Here is a 15,634-nt window from a genome sequence, read left to right as displayed (position 1 = left end):
CTTATCTCAAGGACCGTTTCAAATTTGTCGGTGATGATCGCAGCTCCTCTCGTAGTTTGCGCAGCACGGTATCCTTGAGACTCAGATTTCCCGTAGCTAATTCTAAATTTTTCTCCAAATCTTTCTCTGTTCAGGCTGTTCGTCTTTGGAATGCTCTTCCTTTAGATATTCGGAATGCCCAGACTCTGACCAAATTTAAGCAACTCGTTAAGTCTCACTATCTATCTAACGTATCCTAATTTTATTGTACATGTATTTCCTTCTATATAATGATATTTATGTATGTATATATATGTATTTATATGTATATGTATATGTGTATTTGGTATGCTTATATATGTATGTATATTGTATGTAATGTATTTATTTATATATAGTGTATGTAATTATATATTTGGTAGTTTGTTTTACTGCGCCTAAATGTTTTTATATATATATGTCTCCTTCCACCTAAAGGTTGACTGGAAGAGATCGCTTTAGTGATAAGTCCGCCTTTGTACCTTCTTATATTTATTACAAATTGTTTTCTGTGTATTTTTTCTTTTTGGTGCAATAAAGAGTATTTGTATTGTATTGTATTGTATTGATATACCTTTTGACTATGTACATTATGTACTTTTATATATTATTAGAAAGAAAAGAAAAAAAAATTTTTTTGTAAGAAACAATAATGGTAAGCCGATCTGGCATGATAGGGACCAACACTGTTCAAATGAGTTTCTTTCGGCATTTCTTCTCAGCAGTGGTCGTTCCGAAATGCCAGTAGTTTCTAGCTTGTGAGAAATAACTATAAATTTAAAGATTAACGAGAAAAAGTGCCTGTGAAGGTCTAATTTCTGAATAAATGATTTGAATTTGAATTTGCAAATGAAGCGGTAAATGAAGCGGTGGTGGTGTAATGGTTAAGACGCCCGCCTGTGGATCGAAAGATCCCAGGATCGAATCCTACTCGTGCCACATGAGTTTGTATACCAATCTGACTCATGTATAGTAGTTTTCATAGACCACCACTTGCTTCCGGTGAAGGAAAACATCGTGAGGAAACCTGCACACTGGTTGATTATTATTAACTTGTGTGTGAAATGGAGAAGGCAATGGCAAGCCACTCCATTAATAATGCCAAGAAAGTTGTTGTGTGTGTTTCATTCCACGTAATGACCACGACCCTTAGCCATGAATACGACTATGAAGAAAAATAATTTTTGAAATCGGTTCGGTAGTTTTGGAGACTATCCGCGTCAAACATACAAACTCACAAATGCTTACCTCTTAATAATAATAGTACAGATGACAAACAAACAACGTATGCCCAAAATCGCCAAAACGACGTGGGGATCACAACGATGTGGTTGAAATAAAAATCGTCATACTTTTTGTAATTACGAATTTATTATAGGTACAAGTATATCCTACAAAGAAAAGAAAACGGATTTAAATTATATTTTTTGTCATTGCAATGCAAAATTTTTTTTCTCTATGGACAAATGTCTGAAAATAAATGATATTATTTATTGATCAACTTGAGGCATAAATACATTATCTGTTACGCGTTACAAACTTTCGAACTGTTCGTTGGTCTGATTTTGATGAAATTTAAAAGGTATGTAGGATCTGTCAATAGAATTTTTAAGTTCGTAAGGTATTAAAATCGATTAAGTCGTTTACTTAACTTTATAGACAAACACCCTATACTTTATTTAACTTTCTCGACAGTGGGCGCCACGTTACTCGATTCTTCTACAACATTACATATATTTTGGTCCACAGTCATTGTACTTATCGTCCGTGCTGTGGTCGTAACACATCCCATGGTAGCAGCATAGCCACACACATCTGCAAATAAGTTTAAATAATCGGTCAATTACTCGGAGTAATTACTAGGTCGGAGGTGAGAGGAGGCGGAGGCCTGAGGCTAGGAGAGGGGCCTGAAGCGTAAGTCCCGTACCTTGATTGTTTGTTTACCTACACCACATGAGGTTTTTTGTCTGTCTGTCTGTCTGTATGTCTGTCTGTCTGTCTGTCTGTCTGTCTGTATGTCCGGCCGTCCGTCCGTCCGTTGAGTTTAAATTTAGTCTATCAATTTGAGTATACTAAGGTATGCGTGATTCCCCCCTGAAATAGGACCACTATACAGTATGTTTCAAAACACATATAAGTACCTAAATCGGTACCTTAGGTAGATCCACAGAAATTGATCTCTCATCATTGTTGTTGTTGTTGTTTGTTGTTGTTGTTGTTCATCCACAGTTGTTCTCTCATCTCATCCTCTATGTGAAGTTTCAAGATAACCCATACGTTAATATTATAAAGAGAAAAGATTTCTATTTTTGTTTGTAATGAATAAACACAAAGGATAATGGGTCGATTTTGGTGAAATTTGGCGCAGAGATAGACGAAACCTTCAGGAGTAACATAGGCTAATTTTTTATTCGAGTTGGTTGGTTTTACCCGAGTAAAGCCGGGGCGGGCCGCTAGGAAGTTTATAAAAAAAAGTTTAGTTATTAAACTTCTAAAAAGAAGTTCACTGTAACAAATACGATATCCTCCTTACGAAAACCTTTTTAGAAAATGTTAATATTATATTATTGAATCTTCGCATAAAGAATCTACCCAAGGTACCTAACATATCTTACCACTTTATATTAGTATTTTATTTATTGTCTCCTGGATGTTACACAACGCCTTTAATAAAAGACCTGGAAGGATTTTTGGATGTGTGTATGCATCCGGTTCGTTATTGCATATCCATCCGGATATAACGAACAAATACAATACAATACGAAAAACAATAATAAGTATACGCAGCAACAGCATTCTCAAAGAGAGTTGATACCAAGTACTTTAAAATTTCACAAGGAACGAAATAACATCTTACCGTTACAAGAGGCATATAATAAAAGAATTACAAAAAGCAAATTAAACGACCACATGTTTTCTCCAATGAATTAATATTATTTCAAAGTATAAATCCTATATTATTTTATACTGTTTAAAATCCTACCTACTCGATAAATGAAATTACACGGCACAACAGCTATCTAATTCACCCTGCATAAAGGTTCGGCCGCGCCCGGGGCTCCAATTTGGAGCACTGTTATGTACAGATACTTACTCTGAAGAATAGAATAGAAACAGAATAGAAACAAGATTATTCATAGCATACAAATGTACTTACAGGAAAAAGAAGAAAATGAACAAAATTTATAATATTACAAAGGTACACGTACCGATGCAGCTGTAATAGTTTCGACGTTTTTTGTTTCGCACATGGACAGAAAAACGAGCACGCAGTATGTATGCTGCCTGATGAGGATGACCAAAGAAAACCTTCTGACTGCAGGCGGCCCCTTGTGGCTGGGGGCCCTTGGCGCGTGACAATTATCCGACTGAAGACCATGCGTACATTTTTCAAACCCCCAATTGAAATTTTATTTGGTTCGTTCAACAAGATTCCAATATAATTTAGAGGTAGGTAGGTGACTTGGACGTGGACTAATCAAAGGCATTATACATTTATGGTACATACGTATTAGAAATTCATGATTTATTGATCACTAGTTGCGCCCCGAGGCTCCGCTCCCGTGGGAATTTCGGGATAAAAAGTGCGATAAATAAAAGTAACATCATATTCCAGGTTATTATACCCTGTTAGTAGGTACTAAGTTTCATAACAATCCGTCCAGTAGATTTACATACGCACATAAATCCTGACAAACTTTCGCGTTTATAATATTAGTACGATTTAAAAATTTGGTAAGTACCTAGGTAGTAATTGAACTCTAACAATATTTAACTAAGTTCCTACTTCATAACGACTAGATGTTGCACGGGGCTTCGCTCCCGTGGGAATTTAATTGCGATAAAATATAGCCTATAGAAATCTTGGATAAGTAATGAACCTTTCTAATGGTGCAAGAATTTTTTAAATCGGTTCAGTAGTTTCGGAGATTACCCGCCTCAAACATACAAACTCGCAAACGCTTTCCTCTTTATAATAACAGTATAGATAGAAGAACCATTATTCCTAATTACTTCTTGCTTATATACATATATTATGTAAACAAAAGAAATAAGCAGTTAAAATTACGTATAAATTGTTACTTAGGTACTACATACTTACTTCGATGGCTCATCGAAATCAGCGACCCAATGAACTTGAACACTGATAGTAGTTTTCGCCAATCTTGTTGATTTTCTTGTCTCTTTTGAAACTTTATCTTCTCAGTGATATAAGGATCCACAGACTCGAGTATGGTAGCACAGGCGTATCTGTAAAAAAAAAATCGAAGGAAGTTACGGTGCCAGTGGCGCCACCGCGAAAAGGTAGTTTTCCACAACAAAGTTTTCTATAAAACGCTCTATATGTACTACTACCTAATCACGACAACCTCGGTGGCGCAGTGGTAAGGTTCTTGCCACTGAACCGAGAGGTCCCGGGTTCGATCCCCGGTCGGGTCATGATGGAAAATGATCTTTTTCTGATTGGCCCGGGTCTTGGATGTTTATCTATATATGTATTTATTATAAAATATAGTATCATTGCGTTAGTATCCCATAATACAAGTCTCAAACTTACTTTGGGGCTAGCTCAATCTGTGATTTGTCCCAATATTAGTATATATATATATTTATTTATTTACGACCGCAGAGCCGTGCTAGGCCGATAGTTTTTTTTTTCGGACTTCATGTTTTTTCGGTTTTGATGGTTTTTGAACATTCTGGGTTGTGCACCAAACTAACATACCGTAGGAAAGAAGTCTACGGTCCTACTCTTCTGACAGCCAACTAATATACAATACAAAATCTTTTACATAATTTTATTACGTAAATAGTATATCGAGTAACGAAATACAAACCAAACGTATTAGATATAACATTAAACGCAAAAGGCGCTAACGTGAAAACAAAACGCTTCTGTTGAAGTTTGAAACACGGGTTTGAAACGTCAATGCCACAGGACAGGACCTTCAAGCAATGACATTTTGTAATGTCACTTGCAGTAGGAAAACATTGGCTTGTAATTTGTACTGCTAATTTGTTTATTTATATTATTCTTATTTACTTTAATTTAGCTTCATCTATTGAGACGTAGTGGATACTATTTTTAGATTATCAATATAACGCTATAATGTCCTTTTAACTGTCACAACGCTAATTCAACAACCACACGTTTATTCGTGCGTTAATTTTGTGCTTGCAAACATCTTACGATGTTTAACCCTGATATAAATGATTACCAATTGACTTCGATAATAACTGAATGTTGTGGAGGGGTGGCTGTGGTTTACTCCGCTCTTTACAAGCCCAGCAACCAAAATGTGGCCATCAAGAGGTATTTTGTTGACAAAACCAAAGAAAACGCCAGCTTAATACAGGTAAATTTATTGTAATGATCTATCAGCTGTTCGTCCGTGTTCTTCCTCTTTCTCTCTCATCAGAGTGAATTTCCGGTTCTCTATAAATTATTGATCAATGTAAAATAGGGTGTATATTTGAAAAATTATGTATAAGGTGTTGAAATTTCTACATGGTTTATATAACTTTCTTCTTCGTTTTCATAGTCTTATTCCTCATGGCAAGTGTTGTGGTTTCTTGGCACTATTCATGGAATGGTTTGCCAGGTTTCCTCACATTATTTTCTTTCATAGGAAGCAAATGGTAGTTGATGAAAACTACTTACGTGATTCAAATTGGTATCACAAACTCATGTGACACAAATAGGATTCAAACCTGGGACCTTGGAGTTCACCATAACATCGTAACCATTATACCACCACCACTTTGACGACCTTTAAGATGACCTCAGTGGTGCAGTGGTAAAGTACTTGCCTCTGGACCGAGAGGTCCTGGGTTCTATCCCCGGCCGGGTCATGATGGAAAATGATTTTTTTCTGATTGGCCAGGATCTTGGATGTTTATCTATATTTGTATTTGTTATAAAATATAGTATCATTGGGTTAGTATCCCATAATACAAGTCTCGAACTTACTTTAGGGCTAGCTCAATCTGTGTGATTTGACCTAATATAATTATTCATTTATTATTTAGTTTCTATAAGAAAATAACTTTATAATTTTTCTTTCATTAAATAGAACATACACATAAGCATTTACCTTTATATTTTTCAGCAAGACATAGCAACACGTAAAGAACTGCAGCATCCTAATATTTTACCATACCTGACTTCTTTTGTACATGGACGTGAGCTGTACGTGGTGTCTCCATTGATGACATTTGGCTCGTGCCGTGACATCCTGGACCGGTACTTCCCTGAGGGGTTGCCAGAGTTAGCGTGCGCTATCATATTGCGAGACGTACTTCTTGCCTTGCAATACCTACACAAGCAACTTTACATTCACAGGTGAGAAGGAATAGGTTTATCAATATTATGTAATTTAATGTAATCTGAACTAAAATCTCACTACCCACTCGGAAGCCGATTCTGTGGATAAGGCAACTTATCCACTATGATTGAGAGTTCTCAGGTACGAATCCATGCCACATTTAATATATTTGTATATAGTAATTGTATCATAGTAATTAATTGTTAAATTTGCAAGGAGTGTCCGCGCCAGCCATGTGTTGGTGGGAGCCAACGGCGGCGTGCGGCTGTCGGGGCTCCGCAGTGCAGCTAGCATGATGCTGCGCGGGCGCAGACAGAAGCAGCTGCACAACCTACCACCACCAGACCATGATAATGTCAACCTCATGTGGCTTAGTCCAGAGCTGCTGGAACAGGTGACATTTATATGCAATATCAATACTAGAACAATAAATATTCATAATCGTGCAAAATTGATGTTGCACTGGCAACCAACAAAAAAATAATGTGATATGATATTCCTTATTTTAAATGTTTATCATGGGATGAAAGATGTGAGGGAAGAAGTGTTATTCCCGCCAATTTGTTGTAACTTTTATGAAGTGTTTTTTAATTTTGTTGATATGTTTTAATACAGTCAAATTTCATAAATCTACAAACGAAACTATTTTGATACTAAAATAAAATTATTTTAGTATCAAAATAGCGACACTATTTTGTAGATTCATGAAATTTGATTGAGATTGAATTTGATTTATAATATTATGAAATTTGACCCATAAGCCCCCTTACAATAAATGTAGTTTTGGCTTGAACCAGAACCTGAAGGGCTACGACGCACGCTCGGACATGTACTCGCTGGGCGTGCTGTGCTGTGAGCTCGCCAACGGCGCCGTGCCCTTCGCGGAGATACCCACCACCCTCATGTTCACTGAGAAGGTAATTCAAACTTTAATTTACTTACAATAAGGTCTATAATTATTTGGCTTATGATATAGCTTAATACTCAAATTAAATTAAAACTATAACTGAATGGGGATGGCTCAGGACAGAGATGGTTAGCGTTAACAGAAGGAGGCCTATGCCCAACAGTGACTCGCGGAGGGCTGTAGATGATGGTGATGATAGCTTAAACTCCTATCACGGTTAAGTTTATAGATAACCTAAATTGGACCTTAAATACTTTGTCATAAAGTCTGTTTTGGCAAAAAAAAATATAAACTTGTTTTTGCAAAGTAATTATGTAACTTAAGGAGCTTAAAATATGGTCAATTCGAACCTGATAAATTTTCATAACAGGATAGATCAATATAATTTATAAACTTTATAACCGCCTCCTGATTAGAAAGTCTATAAATTATATTAGACAAAGTTACATCACTTCCTAGCGATATAAATAAATAAATATATCAGGACAAATTACACAGATTGAGCTAGCCCCAAAGTGAGTTTGAGACTTGTGTTATGGGATACTAACTCAACGATATTATATTTTATAACAAATACATATATAGATAAACATCCAAGACCCGGGCCAATCAGAAAAATATCATTTTCCATCATGACCCGACCGGCGATCGAACCCGGGACCTCTCGGTACAGGAGTGAGCACTTTACCATTGCGCCACCGAGGTCGTCATTAAACTATTTTTTTGTTTTTATATTATGTGGTTTTATTCCATGTTGATTAAAAATATATCCAAAATCAAATCATTTATTCAGAAATTAGGCCTTCACAGGCACTTTTTTACATCATATTCTAAATTAAATGATATTTACCAAAGCTACAAACTACTAGCATTTCGGAACGACCACTGCTGAGAAGAAATGCCGAAAGAAACTCATTCAAACAGTGTTGGTCCCTATCATGCCAGAAGGGCTTACCATTTTTTAAATATAAATTTTAGTATCCATGCAGGTCCGTGGCAGCCGGCCACAGCTGCTGGATTGCTCAACGTTCCCGGAGCCGTGTCTAGAGGATGGCGAGATGAAGAGTAAGATACTTTTACACTGTCCGATCCGACAAATCGGATCCGATATCGGATACCATCCGATCATCATCGTTTCACCCTGTACTAACCACGGCTGATAATTTTTGACGTTTTTCTGCCTTTAGCTTTGTTTTAAAGGATTCGATACTTTTACAATAGAACTGTACCTACCAAATAGCTGGCATAAACGGTGTAACAATAGCCGAATTTAAAATTATCTTCTTTAAACATAATTATATTATGTACAATTGAATCTCTTTAATTGCAATTATGTTCCAAATTTTTCTTAAATGAGATGACAAACCTATCAAGTTTCAACTGTCAGATATATAAGTTAAAAAAAATTATAGTACCTACCTATAAAATATCAAGTGTGACATTTATCAATTAATTCTGTCATAGATGAGTTCGACACCCCACTCTCTCCCGATAGTATCGTGGACATATCGGTTTCGGATCCGTTATCCGATATCGGATCGGACAATGTGAAAGGTACATGTTTCATATACTGTATCACACGAAGATGTGGATATCAATAATTGAAAAAAAAGTCAACCTTTCTCACCGATCAATCAGCTGATCGAAATCAAAATCAAATCATTTATTCAGAAATTAGGCTTTCACAGGCACTTTTTCACGTCATATTCTAAATTAAATTATATTAACCAAAACTACAAACTACTAGCATTGCGGAACGACCACTGCTGAGAAAAAAATGCCGAAAGAAACTCATTCAAACAGTGTTGAATGAGTTTCCGAGTTTCATCGGACCTTTTATATATTTTATTCACATTAATTTACTACTTAAAAACCCGTGTACACCGGTTGAGTATATGGCGCATACGCAGCTCGATTATATGGAATTTTAATGCGAGCACACATGCGTTTATGCACACATGAACTAGGTATGACATTAAAGAGATTTTGGTTTCTTTACAAGTTGCTTTTCTTGACTTTGCTCGTTGCTCGACGTGGGAAATTCGGGATTCAATGTACTCTATGTGCTATTCCAGGACATTTTCCCTATTTACCAAATTTCATCGTAATCCAACAAGTAGATGTTTCATGATCGGGCAACATATAAAACATTAATCACAACAGATATAGTAAATTCAAATTCAAATCATTTATTCAGAAATTAGACCTTCACAGGCACTTTTTCTCGTCAATCTTTATATTTATAGTTATTTCTCACAAGCTACAAACTACTGGCATTTCGGAACGACCACTGCTGAGAAGAAATGCCGAAAGAAACTCATTTGAACAGTGTTGGTCCCTATCATGCCAGATCGGCTTACCATTATTGTTTCTTACAATGTTTTTTTTTTCTTTCTAATAATATATAAAAGTACATAATGTACATAGTCAAAAGGTATATCAAAACAGGTTATGATTGTGATCCGAGTGCTGATTATAATATATATACGTATATATATATATATATATATCACATGTCATTCAAAGACAAAAATTATTTATGAGCAAAAACATGAGTTCACATTTTTTTACTATGTGATGTTAAAAGAAGAACTTAATTCTACATGTTTCACCGTCCACGGGTATGCAAATTTAAATGGAGATCGTTTCATTGTCTTTCATATTTTGTGACAACCATCATACATATCAGCGCTGGCGGCATCTCATTAAAAAACAAAATCAAATTATCAAAATCACTAAACTGTGAAATTAGTGTGAGTTATCCATACAAATATTATAAATGCGAAAGTCTATATAGGTTGGATTGTGGGGTACGACAGGGGGGCCTGACATCTCCCAGACTTTTCAATCTGTACATAGATGCCCTCATAGATGAGCTTAGTAGCAAGCGTGTCGGATGCAGTGTTGGTGGGGTTAGCATTAACAACATCAGCTATGCAGATGACATGGTGCTGCTGGGACCATCGGTGAAAGCAATAAGGGAGTTGCTTAAGGTGTGTGAAGCCTATGCTGAGTCACATGGATTGACATATAATGTCAAAAAATGTGAGTACATGGTCTTTGAGGTTAGAGGCAAACATAGGGAAGATGGGCCCGATCTGTTGTTGAATGGTTTTAAGATTAAAAAAGTGTCCTCTTTTAAATACCTAGGCCATGTTATTGCCGATGACCTCAAAGACAATTTAGATATTGAGAGGGAACGTAGGGCGCTCGCGGTCAGGAGTAACATGCTGGCCCGTAGGTTTGCTCGATGTACAGATCAAGTAAAAATTACTCTGTTTAAATCCTATTGTCAGAGTCTGTACACGGGCAATCTATGGGTCAATTACACCAAAAAGACCCTGGATATCCTGCGTGTCCAATATAATAATGCTTTTAGAATGTTGTTGGGTCTGCCTCGGTACTGCAGTGCGTCGGAAATGTTCGCGCAAGCTCGGACGGATGGCTTTCACGCGATCATACGCAAAAAAACAGCCTCGCTATTGAGAAGAGTCAGAGACAGTCCCAATGGCATTTTAAGAACAGTAGCGGAGAATAACTACTCTCCAATTTTAAGAAAATTCTATTGTATACTAACACTAGTTAATAAGTCATGGTACTAACATTTCTATGGATTTACTGGTGATCCGAAATAAACGAATTTTATTATTTTATTATTTATATATATATATATATATATATATATATATATATATATATATATATATATATATATATATAGTTACGCCCCGGGTCTTCGCTACCGTGGGAATTTCGGGATAAAAGTAGCATATGTGTTATTCCAGGTTATATTCTACCCGTGTGCCAAATTTCATAACAATCGGACTAGTATATTTAAGAGTTTTAAGAATAACAAACATACATACATCCACACAAACTTTCGCAAATATAATATTAGTAGGATTGACCCGAGGTCAAACATAATCGCAACATGGGCAGAGCTGCGGGCGATAGCTAGTTATTGATAAATTGTCGGGCAGGTATGTACAATACGGATAGCGGCGTCGGTGACAGCGAGGTTGCGCGCGCGCGGCTGCAGTACGCGCGCCGCAAGCTCAGCGACGCCTTCCACCAGCTCACCGAAATGGCGCTGCAGAGGTCCGTGGGTGAAGTGACCAATCACATTGCATTGTGGTTGCCGTTGCGTCACAATGACGCATTGTGATTGGTTCGCTGCGTACTTACAAAGTTGTTATAGTTTCGGAAAAAAGTGGCATACGGACGGACAGACAGACATGACGAATGTATAAAGGTTCCGTTTTTGCCATTTTGCGGCTACGGAACCCTAAAAAGTAGTCGTAAGTCACGTGCAAATGTAACGGAAATCTTAAGAGCACCTTTAGAGGCATTGGTATTGGAACTATGCATTTGCATTAACTTGCAATAATAACTTACAGGGACCCTGATAAGCGGCCGACGGCGACGCAGCTGCTGAACCACGCGTTCTTCAAACAAGTCCGCAAGACTGACTTCCTGCCAGGTCTCATCTCCAAGGTCAAGCCTATTAAGCCAGATCCTAGTGAGTATATTTGAAATTGTCCCTAACATATGAACAAGCTTCACGTTTGTTAACCACAAAAGTAATTTGATACATAGAAAAAAATCGTTTGAATGTGAACAAACAAAAATTGAAATTAAGCTTAATTATTTAAACATGTGTGTACACATGCACCAATATAGACCCCGCTGAGATTGTGTCGTGGACCACGACGCTGGTATTCTGCGGGTACCATTAATATAAAATAAAAAACCTTTTTTTTATTTATAGGCTGTTTAAAGTGTCCCACTGCTGGGCAAAAACCTTACCTTCTGCCCGCGATGGCACTAAATTATGAAACCACGCAGCAACCAAAAATTGCCTACAAAATAATAAACATTTTTCCAAGCTTTTATTCAGTTTCAATTGTCACTATGTTTGCTTGTCTGCTTGATTACAGACAGACAAGCAAACATAGTAATGCAGTAGTTGTCTCACAGAGTTAAAATTTCCCACGTCGCTTCAGTCACCCAACGAGATAACTCCTCAACGGGTTACAGCACAGCCGTGGCTTTTTGTCAGACATTAAATGCCACAAGTTCTCTTTAACGACAGTAAAATCTTGTGGCAAAAATCTTATTGAGACTTTTCTGAATGGAAACTAAAATTTGCGTAATTTTAGCTCAATATACATATAGGAATAGGAACTAGAATGACAATTCCAAATCATCAAGGAGACACCACTGCATGATATCTCGCACACTGTCTAAAACCAACACAGCTCACCACTTTCTCAGCAACCGGGTGGACCGCAATTGGAATAGATTACCAGAGGAAGTTGTTTCTGCACCATCAATAAAGTCTTTTAAAAATAGACTTGACAATTGGATAGCAGTGAACAATGTGTCACTGTTGTATAAAATCTGAATTAATATAAAGTTGTTAATTGATATCAGTGATGTGACTTTTGAAATATCTAGAAACTTTCAACGGTGCTTGGATATTGACACATCAGCTGCTGAAGCTGCCTGTCTGTTACTCAATAAATAAATAAAAAATGTCATTTTTGTAAGACGTATGTGACAAATCTTGAATTTAATAACTTTTAATAACTTTCTCAAAATATTGTATGTATTGTAGACCTATTTGTCCTGAAAGGGAAATAGTAAAAGTAAATAAATAAATAAATATATTAGGACAAATCACACAGATTGAGCTAGCCCCAAAGTAAGTTCGAGACTTGTGTTATGGGATACTAACTCAACGATACTATATTTTATAACAAATACATATATAGATAAACATCCAAGACCCGGGCCAATCAGAAAAAGATCATTTTACATCTTGACCCGACCGGGGATCGAACCCGGGACCTCTCGGTTCAGTGGCAAGAACTTTACCACTGCGCCACTGAGGTCGTCGAGATATATTTTAAAACTTGTAATTATAATAATTGCAGGTGACATGTCAGCGTTACTACTGCAACAGAAAATGGCGGAAATGGAGATTGAGAAGACGACCGAATGGGACTTCTAATAGAGTAATAGACAATACAATAACACTTCCCGGGTATTGCTCTGGACATGTGGCTTGTTTATGGTCAATTAACTTTAATCCCTCTCCCCCCCCCCTCTCACTCTCTCTCTCTCTCTCTCCCCCAGTTTCTTCCCCGCCATCTTATTTTTTCGTCTCCACTTCGCATTTTTGGCATCCCCTGTCAATACCATCGTACAATTAACATTTGACCAAGTTATAAAATTGTTCTGAGTACGATATTCTGGAATACATTCCTTTACAATGACTTGACGAATTAAAAGAGAATTTATGTAGGTGCCTAAGAATCTTGACAGAACGTTATGACTCTATAAATTTTAGCCTTTAATTGCACTCGCACGGAAATGAAAGAAACTTGAGTTATAGATTGTTTAAATGAAAATGTACTTAATTTAAACACTGATCTGTATAGAGGTAATTATTATTCGGCATTGTTTATTCGCTCAACAATTTTGAATGTTATGTGTATAGACACAAAGCTCTAATTCGCCAAAACAGAAACTTTTACAAGCAAACACTTAAGATATAATTCATTATCAAATAATAAAATTGCAATATCTCTTATGAATGTGGCAATTGTTATAAGGTATAAATACGACAATACAACAATTTACTATACAGGGTGACTTAATACATTGGCTATATTTTGTCTACATGCTCAGTCCACGATTTTGAATAACTTGTAAGAAGTATGGGAGTAACTCCGAAATAGCGAAAAAATAAATCGGCTGTTCTATACAAAATTGAATACCTATGTTGTGGAAAATGTATGGATCAGCTGATTTTTCTTTACCTAATACGAAAAGTTATTGAGTATTCTTAATAAAGAATTTAAAATGGTGAAGCTATTGACGTAAGCCAGCCGCTTTTACACTATCTCTCTCTTTCTCGAAGTTAATGTATGTTTTGTCTCATTCTTTCAATGTCAAATATTATGAAGTACGATAGTGACTAAGCATACTTTAGCTTAAAGTACGCTTCATCTGTTTTTTTTTATGAATAAGAGGGTAGTTATTTAACGCTAGTTGACTTCCTTTAGCAACTTTCACACATGTTCTTCATCCTTAATTATTATGACATTTTTGATATTTTGAAATTGCGTGCGACCCGGCCCGACATCGCCAGAGTTCTTTAAACCTTCGAGGATAAATCGTCTAAATAACAGTGGAATCTGCATCAAAATCCGTTGCGTGGTTTAAAAGAAGAAAGCTTAGAAACAGAAAGACGCGGAGAACGAGTTTTTTATGTAGCTATTTATATCTTATATTTAGTTATGAAATTTTTTTATTTTATCACATGAATAACATTAGTATAAAATTGTAAATTAATGAAGAATTTTCCCAATATAATAACATTAGTATAAAATTGTAAATTAAAAAGTCTGTATAGGCTAATTATTTGTATAAGGTTTTTTGATCTGTGACATATTTTGCAAATAACGGCGAACCGTAAGTAAGTTCTTAAACAAATCTTATTTATTTATCAATTTATGTACACAAGAACCTTACTAGTGTAAAGGCGGCCTAAGAATAGAGAACTAACTCTAATGCCGGCTCCACACTGTCGTCGAACAGTTTGCCAAACTTTGGCGGATTCGGTATACATTGCTGGTTTTTCATTGCGGTAAATAAAAGCGCTCATACTAACTACGCAATGTTCACGCATTGGCGTCGGCATGGGTCTAAATTCGACGACAGTGTGGAGTTGGTATAATAAAAATAGTTGTTAAACACGGTTAACATCGTAGTGTAGACAGAGAAAACAACAGACATTCTAATGTTTTCCATTTCGTTTATACAAGACAGAGAAACGCGTACTAGGCTAGGAATAGACGAAGAGAAACGGGACAGAGTGCTATTTATAGTATCTTTTGTCCCTTTGAGCCTGTCGCCTTTTACAAGGTTCTTCGTACTACGTTTTGTCTCATGTGGCTACGATCACCGCTTCTCCATATGTTTTTTCAGTCTATTGGACGCCACAAATATTTTTGTACTTACATAGGCACAACATATGGAAATTTCTTCTGGTACAGACAATATCCGGGATTATGCATAATAATACGATAATTATAATTAGATTAATATATGACATATTTTAACAATATATATTTAGACCAGACGTTGCTACTGTGATTGAATAAACAATTAGTTTGTTAATCTATGGTTTTTATTTTCTTGCTCCATTTCGGATTCAAATTTGACGTTGATTACGCGCGTTGATTGAGCGCCAGTGACGTTTCCACAAAATGGCGTACTGTTAAAGTTAACGTCAAATTTGACGGTCCAACCCACCCTTATTGATAAAAAAGTTAGCTATTCAGAAGTTATTCATGTAAGATAAGCATGGATGTGA

At 36.3% G+C, this 15,634-nt stretch overlaps 1 protein-coding gene and 1 long non-coding RNA gene across 3 annotated transcripts; one reads left to right on the top strand and one right to left on the bottom strand.

Moving 5' to 3' along the window:
* Nucleotides 1-1,397: 1,397 nt before the first annotated feature.
* On the bottom strand, nt 1,398-4,208 carry LOC128676592 (uncharacterized). Its single transcript, XR_008405435.2, has 3 exons — nt 4,121-4,208; nt 3,228-3,386; nt 1,398-1,833 (listed from the first exon to the last, which is right to left on the bottom strand). It is a non-coding gene; the product is annotated as an uncharacterized LOC128676592 (long non-coding RNA).
* A 772-nt stretch (nt 4,209-4,980) lies between these two features.
* LOC128676310 (STE20-related kinase adapter protein alpha) lies at nt 4,981-15,438 on the top strand. Of its 2 annotated transcripts, XM_053756354.2 has the most exons (9): nt 4,981-5,375; nt 6,129-6,361; nt 6,561-6,738; nt 7,142-7,261; nt 8,241-8,316; nt 8,716-8,805; nt 11,232-11,349; nt 11,649-11,770; nt 13,188-15,438. In XM_053756354.2, the coding sequence occupies exons 1-9, from the start codon at nt 5,211-5,213 to the stop codon at nt 13,262-13,264; spliced, it is 1,179 nt and encodes a 392-aa protein (XP_053612329.1). In that variant the 5' UTR covers nt 4,981-5,210; the 3' UTR covers nt 13,265-15,438. The 2 variants fall into 2 exon arrangements, with proteins under 2 accessions (XP_053612329.1, XP_053612330.1); XM_053756355.2 differs by lacking the exon at nt 8,716-8,805 and having other exon boundaries at nt 4,982-5,375.
* The last annotated feature ends 196 nt before the right edge of the window (nt 15,439-15,634 follow it).

The sequence above is a fragment of the Plodia interpunctella genome, chromosome 16 (assembly GCF_027563975.2).
Source record: "Plodia interpunctella isolate USDA-ARS_2022_Savannah chromosome 16, ilPloInte3.2, whole genome shotgun sequence".
Lineage (NCBI taxonomy): Eukaryota > Metazoa > Arthropoda > Insecta > Lepidoptera > Pyralidae > Plodia > Plodia interpunctella.
This window is presented reverse-complemented; position numbering and strand designations above follow the sequence as displayed.